This window comes from Zootoca vivipara, chromosome 13, assembly GCF_963506605.1.
Source record: "Zootoca vivipara chromosome 13, rZooViv1.1, whole genome shotgun sequence".
Taxonomy (NCBI): Eukaryota; Metazoa; Chordata; class Lepidosauria; order Squamata; family Lacertidae; genus Zootoca; species Zootoca vivipara.
Genome location: NC_083288.1, coordinates 34034789 through 34059117, shown reverse-complemented (window position 1 = coordinate 34059117; position 24329 = coordinate 34034789). Strand labels below are relative to the sequence as shown.

Genomic DNA, 24329 nt, shown 5'->3' with positions numbered 1-24329 from the left:
ATTTCTTATTACGTTGAAGAAAAATGCCAAGGTCACCTAGAACAGCTGGGAACAGGTTTAATACAGCTATAGGCCTCACAGGCACTGCGAATTCAAAGCAGTATCATATTGTTTTAAATGGCTGTGGCAAGGAGACCCCCCCCCCATTGCCCTCACAGAGCTACAATTCCCAGAGTTCCCTGGGAAGAGGGATTGACAATTTAAGAATGCTGGAGTGACCACTGTGAGGGGAATAGGGGTCTCCTCACACCTGTCAGCAGTCAGCACTTATAACAAACTACAGCTCCCATGATTCTTTGGGGAAAGCCATGACTGTTTAAAATAGTAGAAATATTTAAATATTTTGTGCAGATGAGGCCATAGTCTCTCTCCATTCATAATTGACATTAAAAACATAAGAAGTCACTTGCCACAGGGATTACAACAACTTCCACAATAAAGGGATGTTTGTGTTGTTTTAAACAATATTATATATTGGTGGAAGACCTGTGGTTACTAGCCACAATGGCCAGAGACACAGCAACCATGCTTAGAGGCCACACACCTCAAGTAACAGATACTGAAGACAAATGGCAGGATGCAGAATATCTGATTGGTCATGGTTAGAAACTGCATCCTGAGGTAGACGGGCTATTGCTCTGATACAGGAAATAAAAAGAACGTTTTAAAACACGTATACACGTTTTTATACATGTGCAGGCATAAACATGTTTGAGTAATTATATAATATTTAATTCTGCGCAAATGAAGAAGACGCGGCAAGCAGATTGATCTGATAGCATATATGGGAGCGAGGGCAACCCAGTCCTCTGTGTGTCTTCATTATAGACGACAAGTGACAGAAATAAACCCTAAATCTGCTAGAGGCAGGAGGGGGAGGCTAGGGTGAGATCTCTTGCAAGGAACAGGCGAACATTTGAGTGACACATGGGTCTGTGGACACCCGGCCTCCTCTCCCCTACTCTCCCCCACCCCCGCCAAGCCAAGCCAACCACCCTCCTGGCTTCTCCCTCTCAAGTCAGCAAAAAATACCTTCTCTCCGCAGAAGGCCATATGTGAGTTGGTGGCTGAGGTGATGTCAGCACCAATCACCCAATGGGGGCCCACCGACAATGTCCGGGGATCTGGGCCCCGGTCTGCCTCATAAGGACGTGTGCCAGCCTCCGAGCTCGGTGAAGGCTTCTGTACGAGGACGGGTCGTGTGGGCTTTCCCTCCATCGTTGGATACCGTGTGCCAAGGACCATGGTCTGTTGAGAAGGAGAAGGAACTCAAAAGGGGGCACGAGTGACCGCACAAGTCAAGGGGGTCGAAGAAGCAAGCCAAGCCGACAGGAAGAGAGGAGCACCTTTTCACACAGCAACGGGGCAGCTGTGGTTGGGCAACGATGGAAAACGCCCACGCCAAAACAGGGGAGGAGTGCTTGGCTTACTTTGGAGTGAATGAGCATTCAGGCCTCTCTCCAGACCAGGTGAAGAAGCACCTGGAGAAATACGGATACAATGGTGAGTGGCTGCTTGAGTTATAGGACCATGTTGGTACCCACACATCGAGGTGCCAGGATGCAGAGAAGGGCAGAGGGAGGGAGGGAGATACAAGGAAGGAAAGAAGGAAGGAAGGAAGGAAGGAAGGAAGGAAGGAAGGAAGGAAGGAAGGAAGGAAGGAAGGAAGGAAGGATGCAGCTGAAAGGATTGCCACCTAAATATGGATATGAGAACCAAAGGAAAGCCAAGGATGATCAGGCGAGAGATGGACAGGTGGATGGATGCAGAGCCATGGCTTCTAGACAAAAAGAGCGGATGCACACACAGAGAGGAGGTGGAAGGGTGGGGTTTCAGAACATGCCAAAGAAGAATTGTTACATAGGCACAGGAAGGGAAGGAAGAGCCTGATGGGAACTCGAAGTAGGCAATGGAAGGTGAACAGGGATGGAGGCAAAAGCAAAGGAGAAGAGCACTGAAGATTATTAGGATGGGGGGAGGTAGCCAGGCTGGGGACAGGGCAGCTGCTGCTTTGCTAAGAATAACCCAGTAATTCCCTTTGGTATGAAACAGATATTAAAATTGCTGATGGGCAACTTGTAGGAGCAGCCGGGAGGTTGCCTTGGGGGGGTGGGGGGGTTGATATTCCACAGCCGCTAAGGGACAGGCTGGCTGTATGCAGGGTAACTGGGGAGGGGGGGGGAGTCCTTGGGGAACATGAGCTTAGCAGTTAAGTGAAATTGCATGGTAGTGGTTTATTGGGAAGGGTGTCAATATGAAGAGGGGGGGGCTTTTTTGTTTGTTTGTTTTTGCAGGGGGTAGTAGTATCCTGCTGAAGATGCAGACAGTTAAGCAACAAGGACAATGTATTCCTCCCTGTTTCCCCATGCATGATATCCTCTAGGATCCAAGTCTTAACTTTTAGAGAAGGGCATTGGGGGGGGGTTTAACAGGACACAAGTACATGGCACAGATATGATAAGGTGGGGTTGCTGTGAGTGTGTACCTGTGCCATGTTGTGTTATGCACATGAGTATGCAACTGGCTGCAACTCCTTGTGGAGTCCTGCTAACAAGAGGCACCTCACACCCAACTTAATTCTGCGGCAGCAGCTCTGGCCCAATGGCTTCTTTCAAAACTATAGCCCATAACCTTAATTTTGGTAGAAGGCCCCTTTGCTGTCTGTAGCTGAGACCCATGTCCGCCTCACAATTAACCTGTGTCTGCCTCACAATCAGTTCTATAATCCTAAGCATGACCCCATGGCTTGTTTCTAACTGTTCAGTTCTTCTGATCTGCAATATTAACCTTCAACTCCATGTGAGAAGCCAGCCTCATTAACTTAACCACAGAGCCTTTCTTCTCTGTCTCCACCTTTGCCTGACAATCCAGTCCACAAAGTCATAATAAAACACAACCCTAACCCACTTCTCTCTCTCTCTCTCTCTCTCTCTCTCTCTCTCTCTCTCTCTCTCTCAACCCCACAGAACTCCCAGCTGAAGAAGGTGAGTCCCTAAAACTGGTGTGGAAAGGTGTTGGGAAGTGTTAGGACATAGGAAGCCCCACTGTACCCTCATCTTACCTGGCTCAAATTCTCTCTGCTGACTTTGTAAAGCAGCAATTACAGCTGCCAGGTGTCTATTTTTGGCTTTAAGTTTTAAACCTTTAGCCATCTTTCAGGTTTTCCAAAGCAAGGACTAAAATCTCAAGATGGGAGACTATAATCAATGGGGCATTATTTTTTTTGCTTGCCCTGAAAGGTTTCCCCATTCTCTTCAGCTTACTCTTCCCATCAAATTTCAGCCTGAGGCACCAAGCACAAACAAGTTCATCCCCTAGACAGCTACTAGGCCTCACCCTTATCCCACCAGGCTCCATTGACAATCTGCCAGACACCCACTTAGCTCCCAGGCTCCATTCACAGGCTTCTTCTTGCCCGAGCCTCATGGCACCTGGCTATCCTACCAGACAGACCATACACTTGCCTTAAGAAAAGAGAGTTGGGTATACACCAGCCTTTGAGATGTTGCTGAGCCAGCAATGGGGGTTGTGGGGCCACTTACAAGAAAAAGAGGTGATTTATTCCTTTCACTTATGGGAAAGGGGGGGGTGAACATTGCTCTGGAGGGAGAAAAATCAACTTGGAGGAGGCAATCTGGAGAGAAACAGCAGAGATGTTAAGCACCCACCACCACTTCTTAGCCCCAGGTTCCCTTCCGGAAGTGGCTTGTTCTCTGTCAGACTTTTGTTAATGCACAGTCAGACCCTCAGGGGGTATTCACACTTCCTCTTATCTGCTCAATTGGAACAAATAGCAATCCAGTATTTTCTGGATTGACATTTGCTCCGATTTAGCACTAAAGAGTGGCTTTTCCCTTGGAACGGAGTGGGGCAAGGGGAAAACTGATTGGACCTGTGCTTTCTAGGCATGGCGCAAGTGGAAATGTGGATGAACCCTCAGGAAGAGAGCACCTGGGGGGCCTTATAGCTCACCTCCCCGACTAGGCTTTGCTCGAAACCTGTCAGAGAATTCATCTTTCATGGCAAATGTATGTTATTTCGGGTGCCCTCCCCAATCCCTTTCTAGCTAACTGCCCTCAGAAACTGGAATTCTTGTGCCCTCTGATCCTTTAACACCTCCCTTTCTTGCTTGTCAGGCAAAACCATTTGGGAGCTGGTGGTGGAACAATTTGAAGACTTGCTTGTCAGAATCCTACTACTCGCAGCTTGCATCTCCTTTGTAAGTGACTGTGGCCTTGTGGGTGAGGAAATTTGGGTTACTCAGAGAAGGGCCTTTGAAATACAGCCAGCATTGGGAAGGAGAGGCGAGCAGTTTGGGGGCACATGGAGGGAAACTGTCGAAACGAGACACATCCTAGGCAAGAGATGAACCAGTTTCCTTTAGAGTCGATGGCTGATGTGTACCAATGCCTGTAGTTGGTGTGCTGAGAAGCTTTGCTCTTCAGTGAGCTACCATATTGATAAGCTGCATCATCAATCACTAGAAGAGTTCACTGGGACCTAATATGACTCAAGGCTCAGTTTTGGAACATATTCTATGGTATGGCACATGGTATGCGTGAAGTAATGTTAAAGAAACATCTGAACATCTGGAGAGTTTATCTTTCCTCATCACTATTTAAATGTAAAGTGTTTCCAGATGTACACATCCAAGTCAGGGCACTGTAGGGTCTCCCCCCCCCAAGCTCAAGCCAAACTTCACTCTCTGACTGCACAATGCTTTAGTTTAGACAGGCTGCATTGTGCACTGGTTCGATAGACTGTCTTCCCTTCATGCTTAGGGGTTAGAGATATACTAGTTTCCAGCCAATCGGGGCTGTGCATGGCTAGCTTCTGCTATGAATCCATAGAACCAATTTTCCCTGAACTCATCCCTAGAGAGTAGACTGTAGAGAAGGTTGTCTAGGCAAAAATGTGATTGTGCTTTTACAGCAGGTGTATCTCTCAAATTATATACTTCGGTATCCACCCAAATTAGTAAATAAACTGAACCTGGCAAACAGGGCATGGGGATAACTTGGCCTTTAGGCTCCTGTATGTAGAAAATGAGTTCCCTCACATTAATGGGGGAGCTCGCCAGCCAGCCAGCTCCAAAACCTCTTTGCCAACTTCCCTGCTTCCACTCCCACCATAACTGCAAAATGGAAGCGACAGAAATGGACGTTTCCCTCCCCTCATCTTGCCTCCCCACAACTTGCCTTGCTGCCCGGTTCCTTGACACTTGAGATGCAGCCGCCTTGGGCCGTGATACTAATTTCTGGAAGAGCACATGGCCTGGCTCAGCACCAAGAGGTCGCTGTAAAGGTCACCCTTAACGGCCTAGTTCTCAGGTAGCCTGAGCCCCTTCACCTCACTGCTTCTCAGAAAACCCAGGATACCTGGAATCTTCTTGGCCAAGGAGAAGAAGGCATTTGTGACCAGGCTTGCTGTGATCCAGCAACTACCGTAGTAATTCTCTCATTCCCTCTCTCGTGCAAATCACCAATTAGTGTGAGGCATTATGGGGATTCTGGAGTGAGACAACAGTATCTTGTATAGACTCTGGTGAACCTATAGACAGAAGCTACAGCCTACCAGGTGTTGCTGGACTCCAGCTGCCATCAGACCCGGCCAGCCAACATGGCCAAAGAATCTTTGCAATGCTTGTGCATGGCAAGCTGGAGAGAGAACAAGTTGTGATATTTCCCTCTCTCTTAGGCTTATCCACACTTCCTCATCCCTCTGTTTCCCCCGGGGGGAAACTGCTCTTCAGCACTCAATCAATCATAGCAAACGGCAAAATGAACGTGACATTTGCTTCTCTGATTTAGCACTAAATAGCAGGTTTTCCATGGGAAAGGAGTGGAGCAAGGGACAAAATCACTTGGACCGCATGGGTCAAGCAGAAAACTGCCTGGACCCATGCTTCCTAGGCACGGGACAAGCAGAAGTGTGGATGAGCCCTTATACACTCACACCTCTTTCAGATGAAGGATCCCAAGTCTAGTCTTTATTTCCTTTTCTACAGCTTGACTTTAAGTTTTTACCCTCTGGAAACTTAATTAAGCACACAAGCCAACCTAGGAACATTTGGACTCTCGGCAATTTGCATTTCGGACAACTTGGTTTCCAATACTGTGGTTATTTCAATAATCAACATAGTAAAAGGTGGGCTCCTTTTGTATTGCAAATACTTGGAACTGGAAACAAACAAAAAAGCAATCTGTTGTTTATGGAGCAAGCTTGTTTTCTGCTACTCCAGAGGGTAGGACCTGAACCAATGGATTTAGATGACAAGAAAGGAGATTCTGACTAGACATATTCTTTAGCTGTGATTTCTGCATTGCAAGGGGTTGGATTAGATGACCCTGGGGATCCCTTCCAGCACTACATTTCTATGATTTCATTTATTATTTGGTGATCTTCAGGGCCGGCTCTAAGGCAAGGCTGGGTGGCGCAATGCGCCAGGACGTTGGGCCGCCAGGGGGGCGCCGCGCTGCGCCCACCAGACAGCCGCGCTTGGAAACGGGGGGGGGGGGCAGGGCGGCGGAGGGATAGTTCGCACCACAGCGCCAGAGCGCCAGATATGCTTAAGACGGCCCTGGGGATCTTAAATATGGAGGTTCCAAATCTGGCTGGGAGATTTTAACGCAACTTACAATAGCACGCTGATTGAATATCGCCCCTCTGACAACTGTTGTCTCCAAGGTGTATCCAGGACACAAGAGGACCAGATGGGTTGCATCCCACACTACCCTTGCAAGTGTGCAAACCCTAATAGTGTACCCATGTTGTGTTTACGTAACAAACACACACACACACACAGAAAGAGAGCAGGTCCCTCCAGCAGGGGGCAGCATAGACCTGGGTCAGACTGGAACATTTCATTTCACTTGGGAAACGTGTTTTCTTCACATCTTGAAGCTGTGCATACAGTTGCACACTTGCACCACACAATTACACAACATCCATAGGCTTGCGTGCGTGCGTGCGTCCGTGCACACACACACACACTCACACTCAGACAAGCAGGAGCCCTTTGCACCGGAGTTCTCGGGTTTCATGGGATCAACTTACACGCTTCATCTTGTACACATGCAAAGTGCAGGCAGGGTTCAGCTGTCTCAAGATTCCAAATGTCAAGAGGAATCAAAAGGCAAATGCGATCCCAGAAGTATAAGGGAGGGGAGGGCGAAGGATGAGCCAGGATTCCTAACCGTGGAAATGAGTGAGAGCTATGCCTGCGCAAGATGGAGGCTGAAGGTCCCGCTCCCCCAGTTCTAACCATGTGCCTCTCTTTTTTTGGCAGGTGCTGGCCTGGTTTGAGGAAGGTGAGGAGACCGTCACAGCTTTCGTGGAACCATTTGTCATCTTGCTGATCCTGATCGCCAACGCGATTGTTGGAGTATGGCAGGTAAACAAACTAACAACAATGCAAAATCAGCATTTGCACACATAACTACCGATGGCCTCGGTCAGTATTGTTTTCACTGTATTGAAAGGGTGGGCTGGGGCCACAGCTCCCAGCTTCCCTGGCCTTTCATCATGCCGACTAGGGCTGATGGGAGACCCAACAGCATCTGTGGACAGCCACAGCTTCCCCTGCTGTTCTGCAAAGCCTAAGGAGAAAATGGAAAAGCTAGAAGCAGGAAGTGGGGCAAAGGACCCACAAGGACTTAGGAAGCAGGATAAAGCGACACAATTTTAAAAAATTATTATTACCCACCAAAGCAGCCCAGACTGCTGTGTTTCTGTGTCTTTTATTGCTTTTTTGGGTAGCCCAGTCATTTGGTGTATGGGTATGGGTGTCAAAGCATTGCTTCCAGAGGGGGTCTTAACTGTGGGGTCTCTTCTACTTCCAGGAGAGGAATGCTGAGAACGCCATTGAGGCTCTAAAGGAGTATGAGCCTGAGATGGGCAAGGTGTATCGGTCTGACAGGAAGTCTGTGCAGAGAATAAAGGCCAGGGAGATGGTTCCTGGTGACATTGCAGAGGTGGCAGGTAAGTCCCGGACTGAGGCAAGGAATCAAAGCGATTGCTTCAGGGTGAAGCAGACTAGACGTGGAGTAAAGAAATATTGGGACACCATGGGTCTCTTTCACAGCCTTTAAGGTCACACCCATACCATATATTTGAAGCACATTTCCAAAGAATCCTGGGAAATGTAATTAGCCGCCCCCACAGAGCTATAATCCCCAGCGCTCTTAACAAACTATAATTCCCAGGATTCTTTGTGGGGAAGACATATGCTTTAAATGTATGCTGCAGGTGTCACTTAAATCCCTCAGTCACAGTGGTCCATACAGCACAAGCTCTCCAACTTAAAAGACAAGCTTCATTGGGGTGGGATTAAAAATGGCCACATTCACATAAAGAGAGGTCAAAGCAGCCTTAGCTGTTCCTGTAAAGGACATCTAGGAGAGCACTCCTTGCTTCTCTATGCTTCATACCCTCTTTATGGACTGGAGTATTTTCCCCACAAGTAGGCTCATGGGTAATGAAGTCTAGGGTTGCCAGACTCAATAGAGGACAGGACTTCTGTGCCTTTAACTGCCCTGCTCTCTTTTGAGTCTGGAAGCCTTAAAGAGAAACCAGCAGACCCTTTGCTTGGAAATTAAACAAAGGGTCTGCTGGTTTCTTTTTAAGGTTTCCAGACTCAAAAGAGAGCAGGGCAATTAAAGGCACAGAAGTCCTGTCCTCTATTGAGTCTAGCAACAGTAATGAAGTCAGAGGGGGACATCCTAGCTTCCTAGAGTGGAAGCTCTGTGGTGGGCAAGGCACCTTGGGAAGGAGATGAAATGAGCTCTTCTCTGTAAACATCTACATGAGCTAACAGTTCAGGATTAGGGACAGGCAATCCCTTGTAAAGAGAAGTCTCGGTGCTCCCACATCTCCACTGCAAGACTTAAAAGTTAACAAAGGGTTTATTAAACTGAAGCAATGGTTGGTGTGAATGTTGTATGTACATATTGTACAGTTTGGACTCTCTGTATCAGCCGGAACAGTGGTGGATTTAGAGAGTGACAATTAGATTAAACGTTTGGGGGGTGATGTTTAGCCTTGAGCAGAGGGTAACTTTTTTATAATAGGTGCAGGATCACTTTAGGTAGCATGGCAAGAAATGGCTTCCCGCGGCTGAAATAAGTGGAGGTGAAGAGGCTTCAGCCCCAGGAAGAGAAAATTAAAGTGAGATATCAGGATTGGACATTTGCCTGGGGAAGGTATCAAGAGTCAAACACCCTCTCCCTTGTTTTGGGTTTGTAAAATCAATTGGGTGAATGTCAACAAGGCCTGGATTAGGGCAAATAATAGACCCAAGTTCTGAGTTTCAAAATGTGAAGTTTCTTTTTTCCCAGTGTCCATATTTGGATTCTTATTGTTATAAAATCCTCTGATAACGCCCTCCCGTGCCATTTTGAGTTCTTCCTGTCATAGTCTGTTGCAGCAAATATCAGGCGGCCTTTCATAATGACCACTTGCAAGCACTGATTTCTCCTTCTGTTCCCTTCCTATCTCCATATTTTGGATGGGTGGGGGCTACTTCTGTCAATCTCCCACTTCAGTGATCTCTTGTGCCAGGCAGAAAATCCCCAACCCAGTGTCTCCTCACCCCAGTTGTGTGGTGCTGGTTTGGAGGGGACATTACCCAGAATCCAAAGGGGAGTGTTGCCCGTTCCCTGTGGGGTCGGATAATGCCCTCCTCCAACCCCGAGCCCTCAGGGAGCATTGGAGATGCTGCTTCAGCAAAGTCTTTGTGGCTCACCCTCACCCCTCACCCCACCTGCCGCCCGCCCCATCATGCCTACCCCTCCACCATGTAGCTTGTTTACTCCTTGGGCTTGGCCTGTCTTGACCCTGGAGTGGAGGCAGAGGGGATGTTTTGGGAACAGACAGTCCCCACGGTGGGTGCAGCCTGGAGGTGGAGCAGTGAAAACAGAGACCTGAGGAATCCCCTTCAGCTGCACTTACTGGGCAACAGCTGTCCCCAAAGCTGGGCCAGCTGCCAAGCTGTCCCCTCCCTTTGGTCCGCATTAATTTAATTCAAAGATCATTTACTCACACAGGGCCAGTTGCACAACTGTCTCTAAAATATAAAGGGCACCCACACACAAACACATGCACTTGCTTTAATCCTTCACTGGGTGGTTGGGACAGGCTCCCCCAGAATTCCCCCCCTTGCCTTGCGTTGTATGTGTGAGGTGCTTCTTGAAGTCTCTTCCCCCCCTCAAGGTTTGTGCTGCCTCTTTCTCTCTCTACCCACAGTAGGGAAGGGTAGCCATTAGTCTTTCTTTACAGAGGATGATCTTCTATTTGAAGAAGTCTTCTGTTTGGAGAACCTTGGAAGTTGCCCATCCACAGTTAGTACACCTGAATAGCAGGCTGAGCCGGAACACAGGTCATTTGGTCATAGACTCCCCTACTATGGAAAGATTTGTTGTATATCTGTTTAAATTATAACAGTGTGAAGTGTTTTGTCTAGACACAAATTAGCATATGCAAATATTGTGCAGCGGTGGTCACTTTTGTCCTTTCTTGTGTGTGTGTGTGTGTGTGTGTGTGTGTGATGCTTTTTTCGCAGTATGCAAACGGCCACCCTAAATCTGAGGCTTCATTCTTCCTTACTGGGCATTTTTGTTTCTTTTTAAATAGATGGCTTTGTAAATTTGGGTCCTCTTTGAAGCAGTGCATAGGAGGATAAAGCCCCTCTTAGATACAGATAAAATTATAAGGGTTACATAGATATAAAATAAAACAACAAATATTATTTATATAAACACACACATAACAAAACATTTTCCATTGAAACCAGAAGTCATTCAAAATAAAATAAATTCTGAAAAGTTCTGACAAATGCTTCCTTCTGTTTGGGACACAGGGACAGAAGTCTGTCTCTAATACTTCTTAATTTGTCACCTCCTGTCCTCAATTTATTACTTATTTTATTACATTTATTTATTAAATGCTTTCCTTCTTACAATTCATCATCAATGATGAATTGAGAAATACAGCATTAATGCGACCACCTTCCCTGTTGTTTATCTCTAGCATAGGATTTCTGAGGTAAACTACTTCTGAACATGGAGGCTCTGTTCTTAGCTATGACAAACTTTATCCTCCACGGTTTTATTCTCCCCCCCTTTGGGCCACGGCCAGACGGCGAGGCTCTTGCATTTTCTTAAGAGTTACATAGAAGTGGGAATTCCAGCCAGTGCAACTTCTCTCATCCGTTTCACGATACGTTCCCATCTGGTAAAAGTCCCATTCAAGCCCTGCCTTCCTTTACACCTGGCCACGTCACAATATTTCAGCGGGAAGGAATTCCACAGAGTTAATAATATACTTTGCAAAAGAGAAGCCAGGGGCTGCCTTGTATCCCAGAGGGATTTAAGGAAGAGATAATTCCGAGAAGGGATCTGCACTGCTTTGTGCCAACTTTCGCAAGCTGGCCTGATTTATTTGTATGTATATTTTAAACACTGCTGGCTGAGCAGTTTTAGCATCACCTTTGGGGATGCAGAAATCCGTGGTCTCCTGCCGCTACCTCTCTCTCCCAGCCTGGCCTGGCCTGAAGTCCTCTTCCTCCTCCCTGTCAGGGCACCCATGACCTCTCCATCTCCTTGAAGGAGAGAAGGCAACGGGGCGGTGGATGGTGCCCAGCAACCGGCTTCACCTTGTATGGACAGTGGCAGGCAGCTGGTGATGCCTGGGGAATGTGATGAGGCAGGCAAGGAGGCAGCGAGAGAGACACTTAATGCGCTTGTGGAAAAGCGAGCTGGGGTGCATGGGGACATCTAGGGTTACCGTGCCTTGTCAGGTGGAGGACGGGGGCAGGCAGAGGGTAAAGCCAGATGCAGGTGCTGCCTCTGGGGTATTGCTAGGGCAAAAAACTCGCCCCCATCTGCTCCGGACTGCACTCCTTGGTCTTGAGGGCAGCTACAATATACAGTCTTTGTCCATGGAGTTTTCTTGGCAGGGATACTGGAGTGGCTTGCCAGTTCCTTCTCCAGGTGGATCACGTTTAGTCAAAACTCTCCACTATGACCTGTCCATCTTGGGTGGCCCTGCATGGCATAGCTCATAGCTTCTCTGAGTTATTCAAGCCCCTTCGCCACGACAAGGCATTGATCTATGAAGGGGCATTGATCCATGAGTTTGACCAAACTGCGGGAGGCAGTGGAAGACAGGAGTGCCTGGCGTGCTATGGTCCATGGGGTCACGAATAGTCGGACACGACTAAACAACAACAACAACAATATACAGTATCCTCATCGCCACCCTCGAACAATTCCCCTAGGGTGGCTGTGGGTCTTACTTTTCAGAGGTCAGTCCTCCATTTGAAAGCCTGTCAAGTCTGATTTCAGTATAAAGAATCATCAGAACAGGAGAGGCCTGGGCAATCTAGACAGCAAGCAAGCTCAGCATGCAGGGACCCTGGTCATTGGGAGACGGTCTTCCCCACTTTGTATGCATTTCTATTTAAATGATATTAATGCATCTATACATATAAAGTAGCACATGCCCATTTGATCTCAATCTGTGTTCTCTTTTGCTCTTTTGCCCCATTTTTGGGAGGCAGTGTGTAAGTGGCCACCCTCAAGTCTTTCCAAACCAGGCATTTATGAGGGTACCCCTTCCTACAATACTCTCCTGTTTAGGCTGCAATAAACCCATTTTACTAGGGCATTCTCCAGAGCAAACATGGTTTGGATTGCAGTGTTAGGCTCCTTGGCTGTGTATGCATCATACATTTAAAACGCATTCGCCCCACCCACTCCAAAAATAATCCTGGGAAATGTAGTTTGTTAAGAGTGCTAGAAATTGTAGCTCTGCTAGGGGTAAACTATAGTCCCCAAGATTCTTTGCAAGGAGGATGTGCTTTTAAGTGTGCTTTGAATGTGCAGTATGTACCAGTATGCAGCCCTTATGCAGTATAACCGAGTGCCAGGTAACTTGACAGAAGATCATATAAACCACTTTAGAATGGCATATGGTTATATGTTACCTCATAAATAACTTGGTCATGGGAGAACTTGGAGGGGGCCAGGGAGAAGGGGAGACAGAGATGTTTGGGATAGGGACGCAGCCTTGTTGAGCCGTCCATGTGGTGGCGGCAAGTGATTTGATTGAATCTGAGGCACAGAGAAGGGGCAAATGCCCAGTGGGTGTGATGAACATAGGGAGAACCCTTCATTGTGGCTCATCTAGATTACAGGATCAGAATACAGCACAGCCAAATAACAATGTATTTCAGCGTACTGGTTTTGAGTAGACACATTCTTTCCTCCTCCTCCTCCTCCTCCTCCTCTTCTTCTTCTTCTTCTTCTTCTTCTTCTTCTTCTTCTTCTTCTTCTTCTTCTTCTTCTTCATGGATACCGTAAATGGGCTCTGATTCTAACCAGTTCACTGGAATCGATCACATTTGCTTTTGCCACTTGCATTGTTGTTCAAAGACAGGTTTCCTAGAGAACTTTAAAAGTCAAGGTTGGCCAGAGCAGCCTTCTCTGACCTAGTGCCTTCCAGATGTCTTGAACCCAAACTCCTTTCAACCCCAGCCAGCCATGATGCCTGGCACTGATGGGAGTTATAGCCCAAAATGTCTAGAAGACACCAGTTTGACGAAAGGAAGGCTGAGTTAGAGTGCTAGACAAGGACTCAGCCGTGGAGCTCCCTGGGTGTCCTAGCACTGGTCAACATCTCTCTGTCCAAGCATCTTCACAGGGTTGCTATGGGGGTAAAATGATTCAGGGGAGAACCAATTATGCTGCTCTGTGCTTCTTGGGGGAATGGCAGGGTAAATATGTAATGATAAACTGTATGCAATACTAAATTACTTAATGCAGAGATAGCCTGGGTGGTGCCCCAGCCAGCTTGACCAATGGTCAGGAATGATGGGAATTGTAGTCCAACAATAACTGGAGGGCACCGTGTTGGCTGCCCTCTGAGTTAATGGATGGAACAATCCGAAATCAATATTAAGAAATGCCCGGGGGGGGGGGGGGATAAAATAAAATGTCATACAAAAATGAACCCTATTGCCTTAACCTAAATGCAAACTGCATCAGATTTTGTTTATGTAAACTGTGGACTTTGAAATGTGGAAGTTTACTCTTGAATTTGCACAAACATTTCCAAAGATACTTTGTAGATAAAAAAATTGTTGCTTGGAAGGGTTTGTAGCACTTCAAAAGTTGTATATGTCCTGCCATCTCCTCTGGTTTTTGTGTGAACTAGGCCTGACTTTAACTGCAGACAGACTATGGTTTTTTAAGAGAGCCGGAACTAGCAAAGGATTCACTTTCCAAGGGCTTACACAAGGGGAATTATTGGGTTGTTTTTGTTTATAATATGTATTTTCTGTTTTTTATATTGTGATTTTATGCTGTGAACTGCCCTGAGATCTACGTATAAAGGGTGGTATACAAATTTAAATAATAATAATAATACACAGATATTTGCCTATCTGTGTTAAATCTACTGAAAACAGGTGTTACAGGTTTTTGAAACAATAGAAAACCCATTTACTAGAGGTAAAACTGGGAGGAGTACAGTGAACGAGAATTGATTTATTTCGGTCCTTGACCAGAGTGCAAACATATGCAACAACAGAGAGCATACAGATATAAATAGATTAAGATTAAGCTCGATGAGCTGATGCACAATAAATAATTCAGATATAAAACAGCTAAAATATATAAGTTAACCGCTAATTTAAAACATATTAAGACATTGGCTGTTATATTCATTCAAAGCTTGTTAGAGGAGTTCAGTAAAGACCTCCTGAGCAGTGATCCTTTATTGAAACCATTTTCGTTTGGGGGGGACGGGACCCTCTCTGTCTAATCCAAGTCGGTATTGAATTATTTGTTTTCTTTTGGTGGACCTTGACTGGCCATGCCTTCAGTGTCTAATATCCTCTACTGCCCTCCAGTGGCTAGCCACCCCCCTGGTTTTCTGACATACCTTCATTTTCCTCTTTGCACTCTCTTCACAGGGCTCTCAAGGCCCACCTCTTCTTACCCTTCTGTGGCCCTTCTTACTGCAGGCATATTTGGCCAGAGATTCGTGCAGAGACAGAATGAGCAGTCTCCTCTGTGGGATGCATAATTTGGCCTCCCATTGTTCACTTTATTTCTTGTGGCACTCTAGCAGTTTCCTCGTGGCACAATATGGTAGTGTGTTCTACCCCCACAGTCTAGGATTTTTTATTTATTTCTTTATGTTAAATTTTTACCCTTGCTTTTCCCTTCAATGAAGATGTTCAGAGCAGCTAATGGTTAAAAAGAAATAAATGAACAATTACCTATCGGTGACTAGAACTCATAAATCCTTTCTTTCTTTCTTTCTTTCTTTCTTTCTTTCTTTCTTTCTTTCTTTCTTTCATTTCCCTCTCCAGTCGGTGACAAAGTCCCGGCTGATATTCGCATCATTTCCATCAAATCCACCACTCTGCGTGTGGACCAGTCCATTCTGACAGGTATGGTAGATGCTGCTGTCATTGTTCATAATTGTATTATTGTTATTACTGATATTACTGTTTCTTTAGCTTTCTCCCTCCCTGCTTTCCTTTTCCTCATGGGCCTGTTTATTTTAATTGTTTACCTTCTGGGCAGAATTTTCCCACGGCTAATTTTACGTCACACTTGTGTGAAAAGCAACTAATATAATATTAATATAATATAATATAATAATATATTGTAAAATGCCTTGTTGGGCACTTATAAAATAGCAAGAATGTAGTTTAAAATCTCAACAAGCAAGAGAAGACCTGGGAAAATAGACATGTCTTGAGGCTCCTCTCAATGAGTGGGTCAGTGGGACTACAGAGAAATATTTGCAGGGGGTAGTGCGCTCCATTGAAATAAAGCAGTGGTTAAGATAAAATTCAGTGGAAAAGGAGTTGAGGAAGGGTTAAGCTCTCCTTCCTGTCTGGCGTTTACCCACTGAAAAGTGCATGTGTGTGTCTTCCCCATGGGACATGTGTTTTATGCAAGTATGTCTTGCCTGTACCCACTAAGTCCACCATGGTCCCTCCTTGACGATTTAACTGTTTCTTGACCCCAACCAGGCGAGTCTGTTTCCGTGATCAAACACACTGACCCGGTCCCAGATCCCCGCGCTGTGAACCAAGACAAGAAGAACATGCTGTTCTCTGTGAGTGTGACCGACAGGGCTGACGACCTAACCCTGCCCACACAGGTCCAAAGCCAATGTTTTGGGGAAACTCATGGGCACCACTGAAATGCATCTCCCCAATAATGTGTCTTGGGGAGCGGTGTGTGTGTGTGTGTGTGATGTGACATCACCACATTTGCATTGCCCTCTCAAGCAGCAGCCAATGAAACAGAGCTGGTAAAGCTAATGCAGTGAGATTACACCACACCCTTTTCAGCTACATGTAGCTGGAGAAGATCAGAGAGAAGAGTAGATGCCTGTGGCTTTCATGTGTCTCCCTAGTAATGGCAGGGCCATAATATGATATATCATATCCCCCCACTCCCTCAAGCAGCTGCCAGTAAGGAAAAGTGGAAATGTTAATATAATCGCATGCCATGCTCACCCCACACCCAGTTCCACATTACGGAGGAGGCAAGGCACAACCTAAGTGACCTGCAATCTTGCAAGCAGAGGAATTATGCGTATTAAGGACCTTTGCATATATTTGCCTGTTTTAAATAAATTTATTTTGCTTCTGTTACTCACTGGGAGCAGGAAAAAAGGAGTTTCACAGTGCACCAGAGATACTTCTCTCTGGGGAGTTGCTGTTCTGTGACAGGCAGGGAGGTGGCTCTCAAGATGTCTAACAGAAATCCCTGCATTTCACCAAACTGCAGTTCTTGGGAGAAAGCCACGACACCAAATGTGGGATTGAAATGGAATAGGTTTCCAGAATAAACACGCACTTCACAACCTTAAGGACTAGACACCTTACATAGCGTAGGCTCTCAGGACGTGGATTCTGCACGGGCAGAATTGCAAAACTGCACAGGTCCCACAGCCTCCTTTAGCTCCATTTCACTCCACTACATCGTTTCTTCCAGCATGTTTGTAGAGTGTCCCTCTCCTCTCCTTCTTTCCCACTGATCTTCTTTTCTCCCTCCCCACCCTGCCCACTCCCCTGCTTCATCCTCCACCTCCCTGCAGGGTACCAACATTGGTGCAGGCAAGGCTGTCGGCATCGTCATCGCTACAGGCGTGGGCACCGAGATTGGCAAGATCCGCGATCAGATGGCGGCCACTGAACAAGAGAAGACTCCCCTGCAGCAGAAGCTGGACGAGTTTGGCGAGCAGCTGTCCAAGGTCATCTCCCTCATCTGCGTGGCTGTCTGGCTCATCAACATTGGGCACTTCAACGACCCCGTCCATGGCGGCTCCTGGATCCGCGGCGCCATCTACTACTTCAAGATCGCTGTGGCCCTCGCTGTGGCTGCCATCCCAGAAGGTCAGCTGAGGCCATTCCAGTTTCCCACATCCACCTGCTGTGGGGCTAAAGAGGGCCAGTCGGTTCCTTCCTTTAAAAATAGCTCTTGCCGTCATTGTATTTTGGGGTTTTTATTTTTCTATCTGCAGTTGCTGTTTGTTGGATGCATTTTGCTTTGCTAACTGTCTTGTACGCCGAACTGTGGACGTGTTATCCAGAAGTTTTACAATAAGGAGCCAAAGTTAGAGATAAAAGCAAAGGTGTAATATTACAAGCATCATTTTTTAATTAGCCACCTGCACGCTGAACATTATGGTGTAAAAAAAAAAGCCATTCTAAAAAAGTTATTTGAAGGCACTGCTGATATACTAGCAGTATGGACAACAAAAAGTGGCTACAGCCACCCATAATTCCTTCCCTGCTAAACAGTTTTCAGCTTACCTGTGCCAAAGGATTGGGTGGCATTTCTTCAACAAAACAGAAGCTGAATGAACTTCTGCATTATATCTTGATGTAACTTGCAGTCAGACATTTAACATGCATTTCTTCCTTATATATGCAAAAGGATATAAGGAGCTGCCTTGTGCTGCTAGTTTGTGAATGGCTAGTCTGTGGCTAGGAGCGGGAGAAAAATTCAATTCAGTTTGCGTTTAATGGTGAACCTACCTAGTTCACACTTCCCAAAGCAAACCCAAACACAGACATTCTTCCAAATTCCCACTTCTCTGAAATCTGCAGTGCAGTTCTCCAGCCAAGCAGTATATCACAAAATGAATATACTAGCATGCATGCATTATTAAAAATAAAAGGAAAATGCACATTATGTGCACATTAGGATGAACTGCATACAAACATGAATATGCTAAGCGGCTGATGAATTTTCATGATAACTTTAAAAAGAAAAAAGAAAGTGAACTGATAAGGAAATGTGAATAACTGAAGATTGGGGGGGGGAGGGGAATGAAAACTAAGGAAAAACCCACAGATTCACCCATCCCTCTGTGGCACTGCTGGACAGCGCCTGCAAGGCGAGTGAGTCTGGCTGTACTGTGGTCTGTCTGTGTCATGCCTGTGCCCCTCCCCAACAGTCAACTTTTGGCCCCATATCATTAGGACTAGAAGCAAAACCAGCACACCAAACACTGGGGAAGAGAGAGAGAAAGCATGAGTGAGTGACGGGCTTCATATGTTCCTTAGCATATGACTTGCTGCACATTGCTAACACCGCTGTGTTAGACTATTTGGATCATCTAGACCAGTGTTGAGTGTTGTCTACTCTGACTGGCAGCAGCGAGTTGGGGAAAAAACGAAGCCTAGAAGAATGTTCTTGTCCTTCAACTACTAGGCTTTGGTTCATCCCGTCATAAGACCTTAAGTTAGTGGCGTCTTAACTTCTGACAGCTGTCTGAGGGGCTTTCACTAGAAACCCCAGAGTCTGCATATAGAATCATAGAATCATAGAGTTGGAAGAGACCACAAGGGCCATCCAGTCCAACCCCCTGCCAAGCAGGAAACACCATCAAAGCATTGATGGAATGTTCTAGATTCAGCCTCTACTATTACAGCCGCCCATCGTACTTATCAGTCAAAACTCCTGCTATTACAATAAATCTGAATCCAGTAAACGCAAGATTCCTAATGTGTGATGCTTCTATCTCTGTTTAAAGGTTCAATCCAACCCCCCCCCCACCTCCTGTGAGGCTCTGCAAAGCCACAGTTGCACCTGCAGACTGGCTGCTATCAGCAGCCACAGTGGAAGTGGAGAGGCAGGACAATGGGGCCCTATCCAGATTCAATGTTATCGCCTGACAGATTTGAGACTAACCCAGATTTAGTGGGTCCAGAGTCATCTCAGTCCCGCCCCTGCTCCACCCCGAGAATGACCCATTTCAGGGCATACATATGCTTCAGCAGCTGACAGGAGACCAGCTGAATCAGCAGAACTGGGTAAAGGGCTTCCATCATGAACCCCCCCCCCAACCATCTGATTATATGGGGGATTGGGATTGCTCTGGTTTACCCAAAATATTATTAAATGAATAAATCTGCACAAGAGGTAGTGTGGTGGGCAGTAGGAGCTGAAGGGAGGCAGCCGAGAGTATCTGAAACCAAAGCCAGCAAAATTGATGGCAGCTGCTTGAATGCTTCACCCGTTCCTACAGCTAACCTTTCCTTTTCGCCTCCTTTTCTCCTCCTCCTCCTCCTCCTCCTCCTCCTCCTCCTCCTCCTCAGGCCTTCCTGCCGTCATCACCACCTGCTTAGCCCTGGGCACTCGCCGTATGGCCAAGAAGAATGCCATCGTCAGAAGCCTGCCCTCCGTGGAGACCTTGGGCTGCACATCGGTCATCTGCTCCGATAAGACTGGCACCCTCACCACCAACCAAATGTCTGTTTGCAAGGTGAGGGGGAAGCTTGAGGCCAGGCACTTTTGTCACGAATTGCCTCCTGCTCGTGTCAGTTGCCTTGACCCTGCCTCTTCTTTCTCCTTCTCTTTTGCAGATGTTTGTCATTGACAAAGTAGATGGAGATGTATGCTCTCTGAACAAATTCTCTATTACTGGTTCCACCTATGCCCCTGAAGGAGAAGTGTGAGTAACTCCTAAAGAAACCCCAACTCTAAACAGTTTTCTTAATCCAACACCCTGAGGGGGGGGGGAAATGAGACACCTTTAAAACCCTAGTGTGTCACTTGGAATAATTGGGTAACTCTCCTGAGGTTTTGACTCCCTATCCTTCCTCTTGCTTCTCCCATACGTGGCACAGTCTAAAGCAGGCATCCCCAAACTTTCGGCCCTCCAGATGTTTTGGACTACAATTCCCATCATCCCTGACCACTGGTCCTGTTAGCTAGGGATCATGGGAGTTGTAGGCCAAAACATCTGGAGGACCGCAGTTTGGGGACGCCTGGTCTAAAGATGCCTCCATCCTATTTGCGTGGACAGGCAGAGTCCCCCCAAACCCCATGCAACCCCTGAGCGGAATAATGACGCAAGACAACGTGCTAAGGGATTAAAAATTGACCACAACTTAATTGAAATTCAGATGTAGGGAGACCTTGGCTCAGGCATTGGGCGTTATCCTCTCCCAGGCCCCAGCCGGGGTTCTGGGAGTCTTCAGGGTTATCCAGAATGTATGGGGGGTAGGGCTGGCTCTGGAGAACATATGTTCAAGCAGAGAGAGCCCGCCCCCCGTTCGCCGCCGCTGGAAGGAGGGGAGCAATGTCAACCTCTTGGCATGGACAATGCTTCCCCCCAATACTCCTCAAGGGGGGAACCCCGATCTTGTTGTCACAAAGTCGATGAGGTCACCGCCTCACATCCCTCCCTTCAGGAAGATAGCCTAAAGAATTCCGCCCAAGACCTGACACCGCCAAAGTTGTGACATATTGCTACGGGAAAGGCGAAACCTGCCAATGCAGGGAAATTCCTTCAGCAGTGACCTTGACATAGCAGCACCTACGTACTTGTGGAAAAGGGGGGTTAATCTGCAACAGAAAGTCAGTGAACGGCAATGAAATGGTCAGTGAGGGCGTGGAGGGTGGGAGAAGCTCCGGAGCTGACTGGTGCCTGTAGGTAGGATTCAACTTCTATTGTGTGAGCTGTAAGACCCTCCCCTTACCTGGCCAGACCCCCTAGCAAACACCTCCCCCAGGCAGGATTGGGCAGTTGGCTGGGTTAGGCGGAGACCCACTGCATCCTGCCTGGCGAGGTGGTGCCAGATCCGAATCGCCTTTTTTGGGTCAAGGGGGGCTGCGCGCAACCACGCAAAAATGTGCCCCCCATTTTATGTGGGGAGCGGTCATTCTGTTTCATTTCTGAAGCTAAGGCAGATCTGCGGGGCAGACCAAGAAACCACCTTGGAAGCAGATAGTCAGTGCTCTGAGATGCTTGAAGGAATGGCAAATTACAAACCAAGCAGACACATACGATCTAATCTAAAGACTGTCTGAATCTTATTTCTAACTCTTAATTCCACACTGAAAGAAATACAATACCTCAATTTTTGCTCAGTGGCCTCCTAGCATTATGATCACCCTATAGCCCAGGGCTGGGAAAGGCTGTGACACTAGTAACCCTCAGCTCACCTCTCTGCTGTTTGTTTTTGTGCTGTCTCTTACATTTTTCTGTCCTTCAATTCCTTTCTCTCTTACACATGCAGTATGAAGAATGATAAGCAAGTCAAGGCTGGGCAGTATGATGGGCTCGTTGAACTGGCTACTATCTGTGCCCTTTGCAATGACTCCTCTCTGGATTCAATGAGGTGAATGCTTCTCTCTTGGTTCACATCCAGCCTTCCAACAATTGCCTTCAGTTTTGGATGCTTCATTGTTTATTAACAGTAATGGCTTCCCCCAAAGAATTATGGGAATTGTAGTTTGGTGAGGGCAATGAGAAGTTTCTGGTAGATATTGATTAATAAAATTTAATAGGCACTCTTCGACCTGAAAGCTTTGAGAGCAACTTACACTATGTAAAACAGTAATAAAATAATGTTTTTTTAAAAATAAAATAAAATAAAAACTACTATAAATCATCATTACAATAATAAAACCAGCAGCAACAAAGCAAGCATAAAAACAAAATCAGCAACTACATTCAGGTTTATTACAGCAAACAGACAGCATAGGTTTAAAAGATGATTAATTAGAGTGGGTAAATAAAGTGGTTTTCATTTGACATCGAAAAGGTGTCAAATTCAACACCAAGCATTCCTCTGACAGGAGCAAAGGACTCTTAAACCAGTTTAAGTGTAAGAGTGCCCACAGCGGTGAGGCTGCTACTTTTTTGTAGTTGGGGAAATGTGGGCTACTTTTTAGGTTGGTGGGCACAAATTTTACTGCCCTCTCCCTTCCCCACCCACACCTCGCCACACACATCCTGATTTTAAAAAATTAATCCATGTATTTATATACCACCATGGTATATAAAAATCCATGGTATATAAAAATCATGGTGGTATACATCTATACAACTATGTTTTTATTATGTTTTTATCATTATTGTTCTGCAATGTGTTTTAATATTGTAAACCGCCCTGTGATATTTTCCTTCAGATTCATATTTTGTCAGAATCTCGGCAGCTCTTGGCTTTGCCCGAGTGTCTAACTCTCATCTTCTTCTGCCCATTTTCTCCCTCCCACCCCAGTCCAAAGGTATATATGAGAAGGTGGGTGAAGCCACCGAAACTGCCCTTACCTGCTTGGTTGAGAAGATGAACGTCTTCAACACAGATGTACGCAGCATGTCCAAAGTGGAGCGTGCCAACGCTTGTAACTCTGTAAGTATTGTCTGCTGAGGATGGCCTCTCTTCAGGGCCCTGCGTTGCTTCTGTTTTGGTTTCTCTCTCATTCTTCTAGTCTTAAATTCCATTCCCCCACAGTTTGTGGTTTTTCTTAAAGTCCTCATGAAAACTCCCTAGCATTTTAGCTTGAATTTCTCCTAATATACACATCTTTGGAAGAATTTTTGCCCAATACACACATTTTTATGATGCAATTCCCATTAACATTTTTGAGCGCTCCAAAACTTTCACATACATTATATTAGTGTAATCCAGGGGTCAGCAAACTTTTTCAGCAGGGGGCCGGTCCACTGTCCCTCAGACCTTGTGGGGGGCCGGACTATATTTTGGAAAAAAATATGAACGAATTCCTATGCCCCACAAATAACTCAGAGATGCATTTTAAATAAAAGGACACATTCTACTCATGTAAAAAGACCAGGCAGGCCCCACAAATAACCCAGAGATGCATTTTAAATAAAAGGACACATTCTACTCATGTAAAAACATGTTGATTCCCGGACTGTCCGCGGGCCAGATTTAGAAGGCGATTGGGCCGCATCCGGCCCCCGGGCCTTAGTTTGGGAACCCCTGGTGTAATCCTTAGAATGATCCTGCAAGGTAGGTTAGTCCTATTCCTCACCATTGAAGTCTTAGCTGCAGCTGAGAGAAATAAGCTTGCCTAAGGCCACCAAGTGCTCATCCTTCCTTCTCATACCTCAGCATTGCAAATTATCTTCTCCTACCTTCCTTATAAAGCCCCGCTCCCTAGGATACAAATGATGATGTCTATAGACTTCTGTATGTCTCTGCTGTGGTCTCATTGGCTGAATGTAAGAGTTCTTCCCACCTAGTCAGCATCCTGTTCTCACAGTGACCAGCCAAATGTGTATAGGAAGCCTCCAAATAGGTCTTCTTGAGCATAACAGCACTCCCTCCACTTGCAATTAATTCCCAGCTACTGATATTCAGAGTTACACTGCATCAGACAGTGGAATAGAACTCTGCCATTGTAGTTTGTAGTTGTCCATTCCCTTCTCCTCTACGAATTTGTCTATTCCTCTTTTGGAGCTACTCTTGTGAGAGCGAATTCCATAGCTTCATTTTGTGCTGTGTGTCCTGGCAATGTTGAGCAGGTTTTAACCCCTTCTCTCCTCCATTTCCCCAGGTGATCAAACAACTTATGAAGAAAGAATTCACCCTGGAGTTTTCCCGCGACAGAAAGTCCATGTCTGTTTACTGCTCCCCAGCAAAAGCTTCCCGAGCGGCTGTCGGAAACAAGATGTTTGTCAAGGTCAGCAGCACCCCGTTTGACTGTGTCCCGTCTCCATAGCAACCAGGGAATTAAAGCATTCCCATCTACCAGGGAATTAAAACATTCCCATACATTTTCACCCTGCCTTTTCTTTGAGGAGCTCCAGGTGGCAAGGTTCACCCCAACCCCACCTCCCATTTATTCCTCACAGCAAATCTGTGAAGTTGCTTTGCCTGAGTTGTAACAATTGGCCCATGACTGTTCAACAAGCTTCATGGCTGCGTTGGGGTTTGTACCTGAATCTCTTCCTATTCCAAATCTAAAAATTTAGCCGCTGGGCTGAACTATACATTGGACTGTAGGTTGCTCCATAAAAAAAATAATACATAAATAAAA

The 24329-nt window shown here is 46.3% G+C and overlaps 1 protein-coding gene across 1 annotated transcript in view; it reads left to right on the top strand.

The window, feature by feature from the left end:
• Positions 1-1144: 1144 nt before the first annotated feature.
• Positions 1145-24329, top strand: part of ATP2A1 (ATPase sarcoplasmic/endoplasmic reticulum Ca2+ transporting 1) — a 37252-nt gene continuing 14067 nt past the window's right edge. The window contains exons 1-13 of the mRNA XM_060281590.1: positions 1145-1503; positions 2967-2984; positions 4137-4219; positions 7289-7393; positions 7842-7980; positions 15374-15454; positions 16046-16131; positions 17122-17419; positions 19631-19797; positions 19898-19986; positions 21557-21654; positions 22539-22675; positions 23847-23972. Of these exons, the coding sequence (XP_060137573.1) occupies positions 1386-1503; positions 2967-2984; positions 4137-4219; positions 7289-7393; positions 7842-7980; positions 15374-15454; positions 16046-16131; positions 17122-17419; positions 19631-19797; positions 19898-19986; positions 21557-21654; positions 22539-22675; positions 23847-23972 (1545 nt within the window). The 5' untranslated portion in view covers positions 1145-1385. The remainder of the gene's footprint in view (positions 1504-2966; positions 2985-4136; positions 4220-7288; positions 7394-7841; positions 7981-15373; positions 15455-16045; positions 16132-17121; positions 17420-19630; positions 19798-19897; positions 19987-21556; positions 21655-22538; positions 22676-23846; positions 23973-24329) is intronic.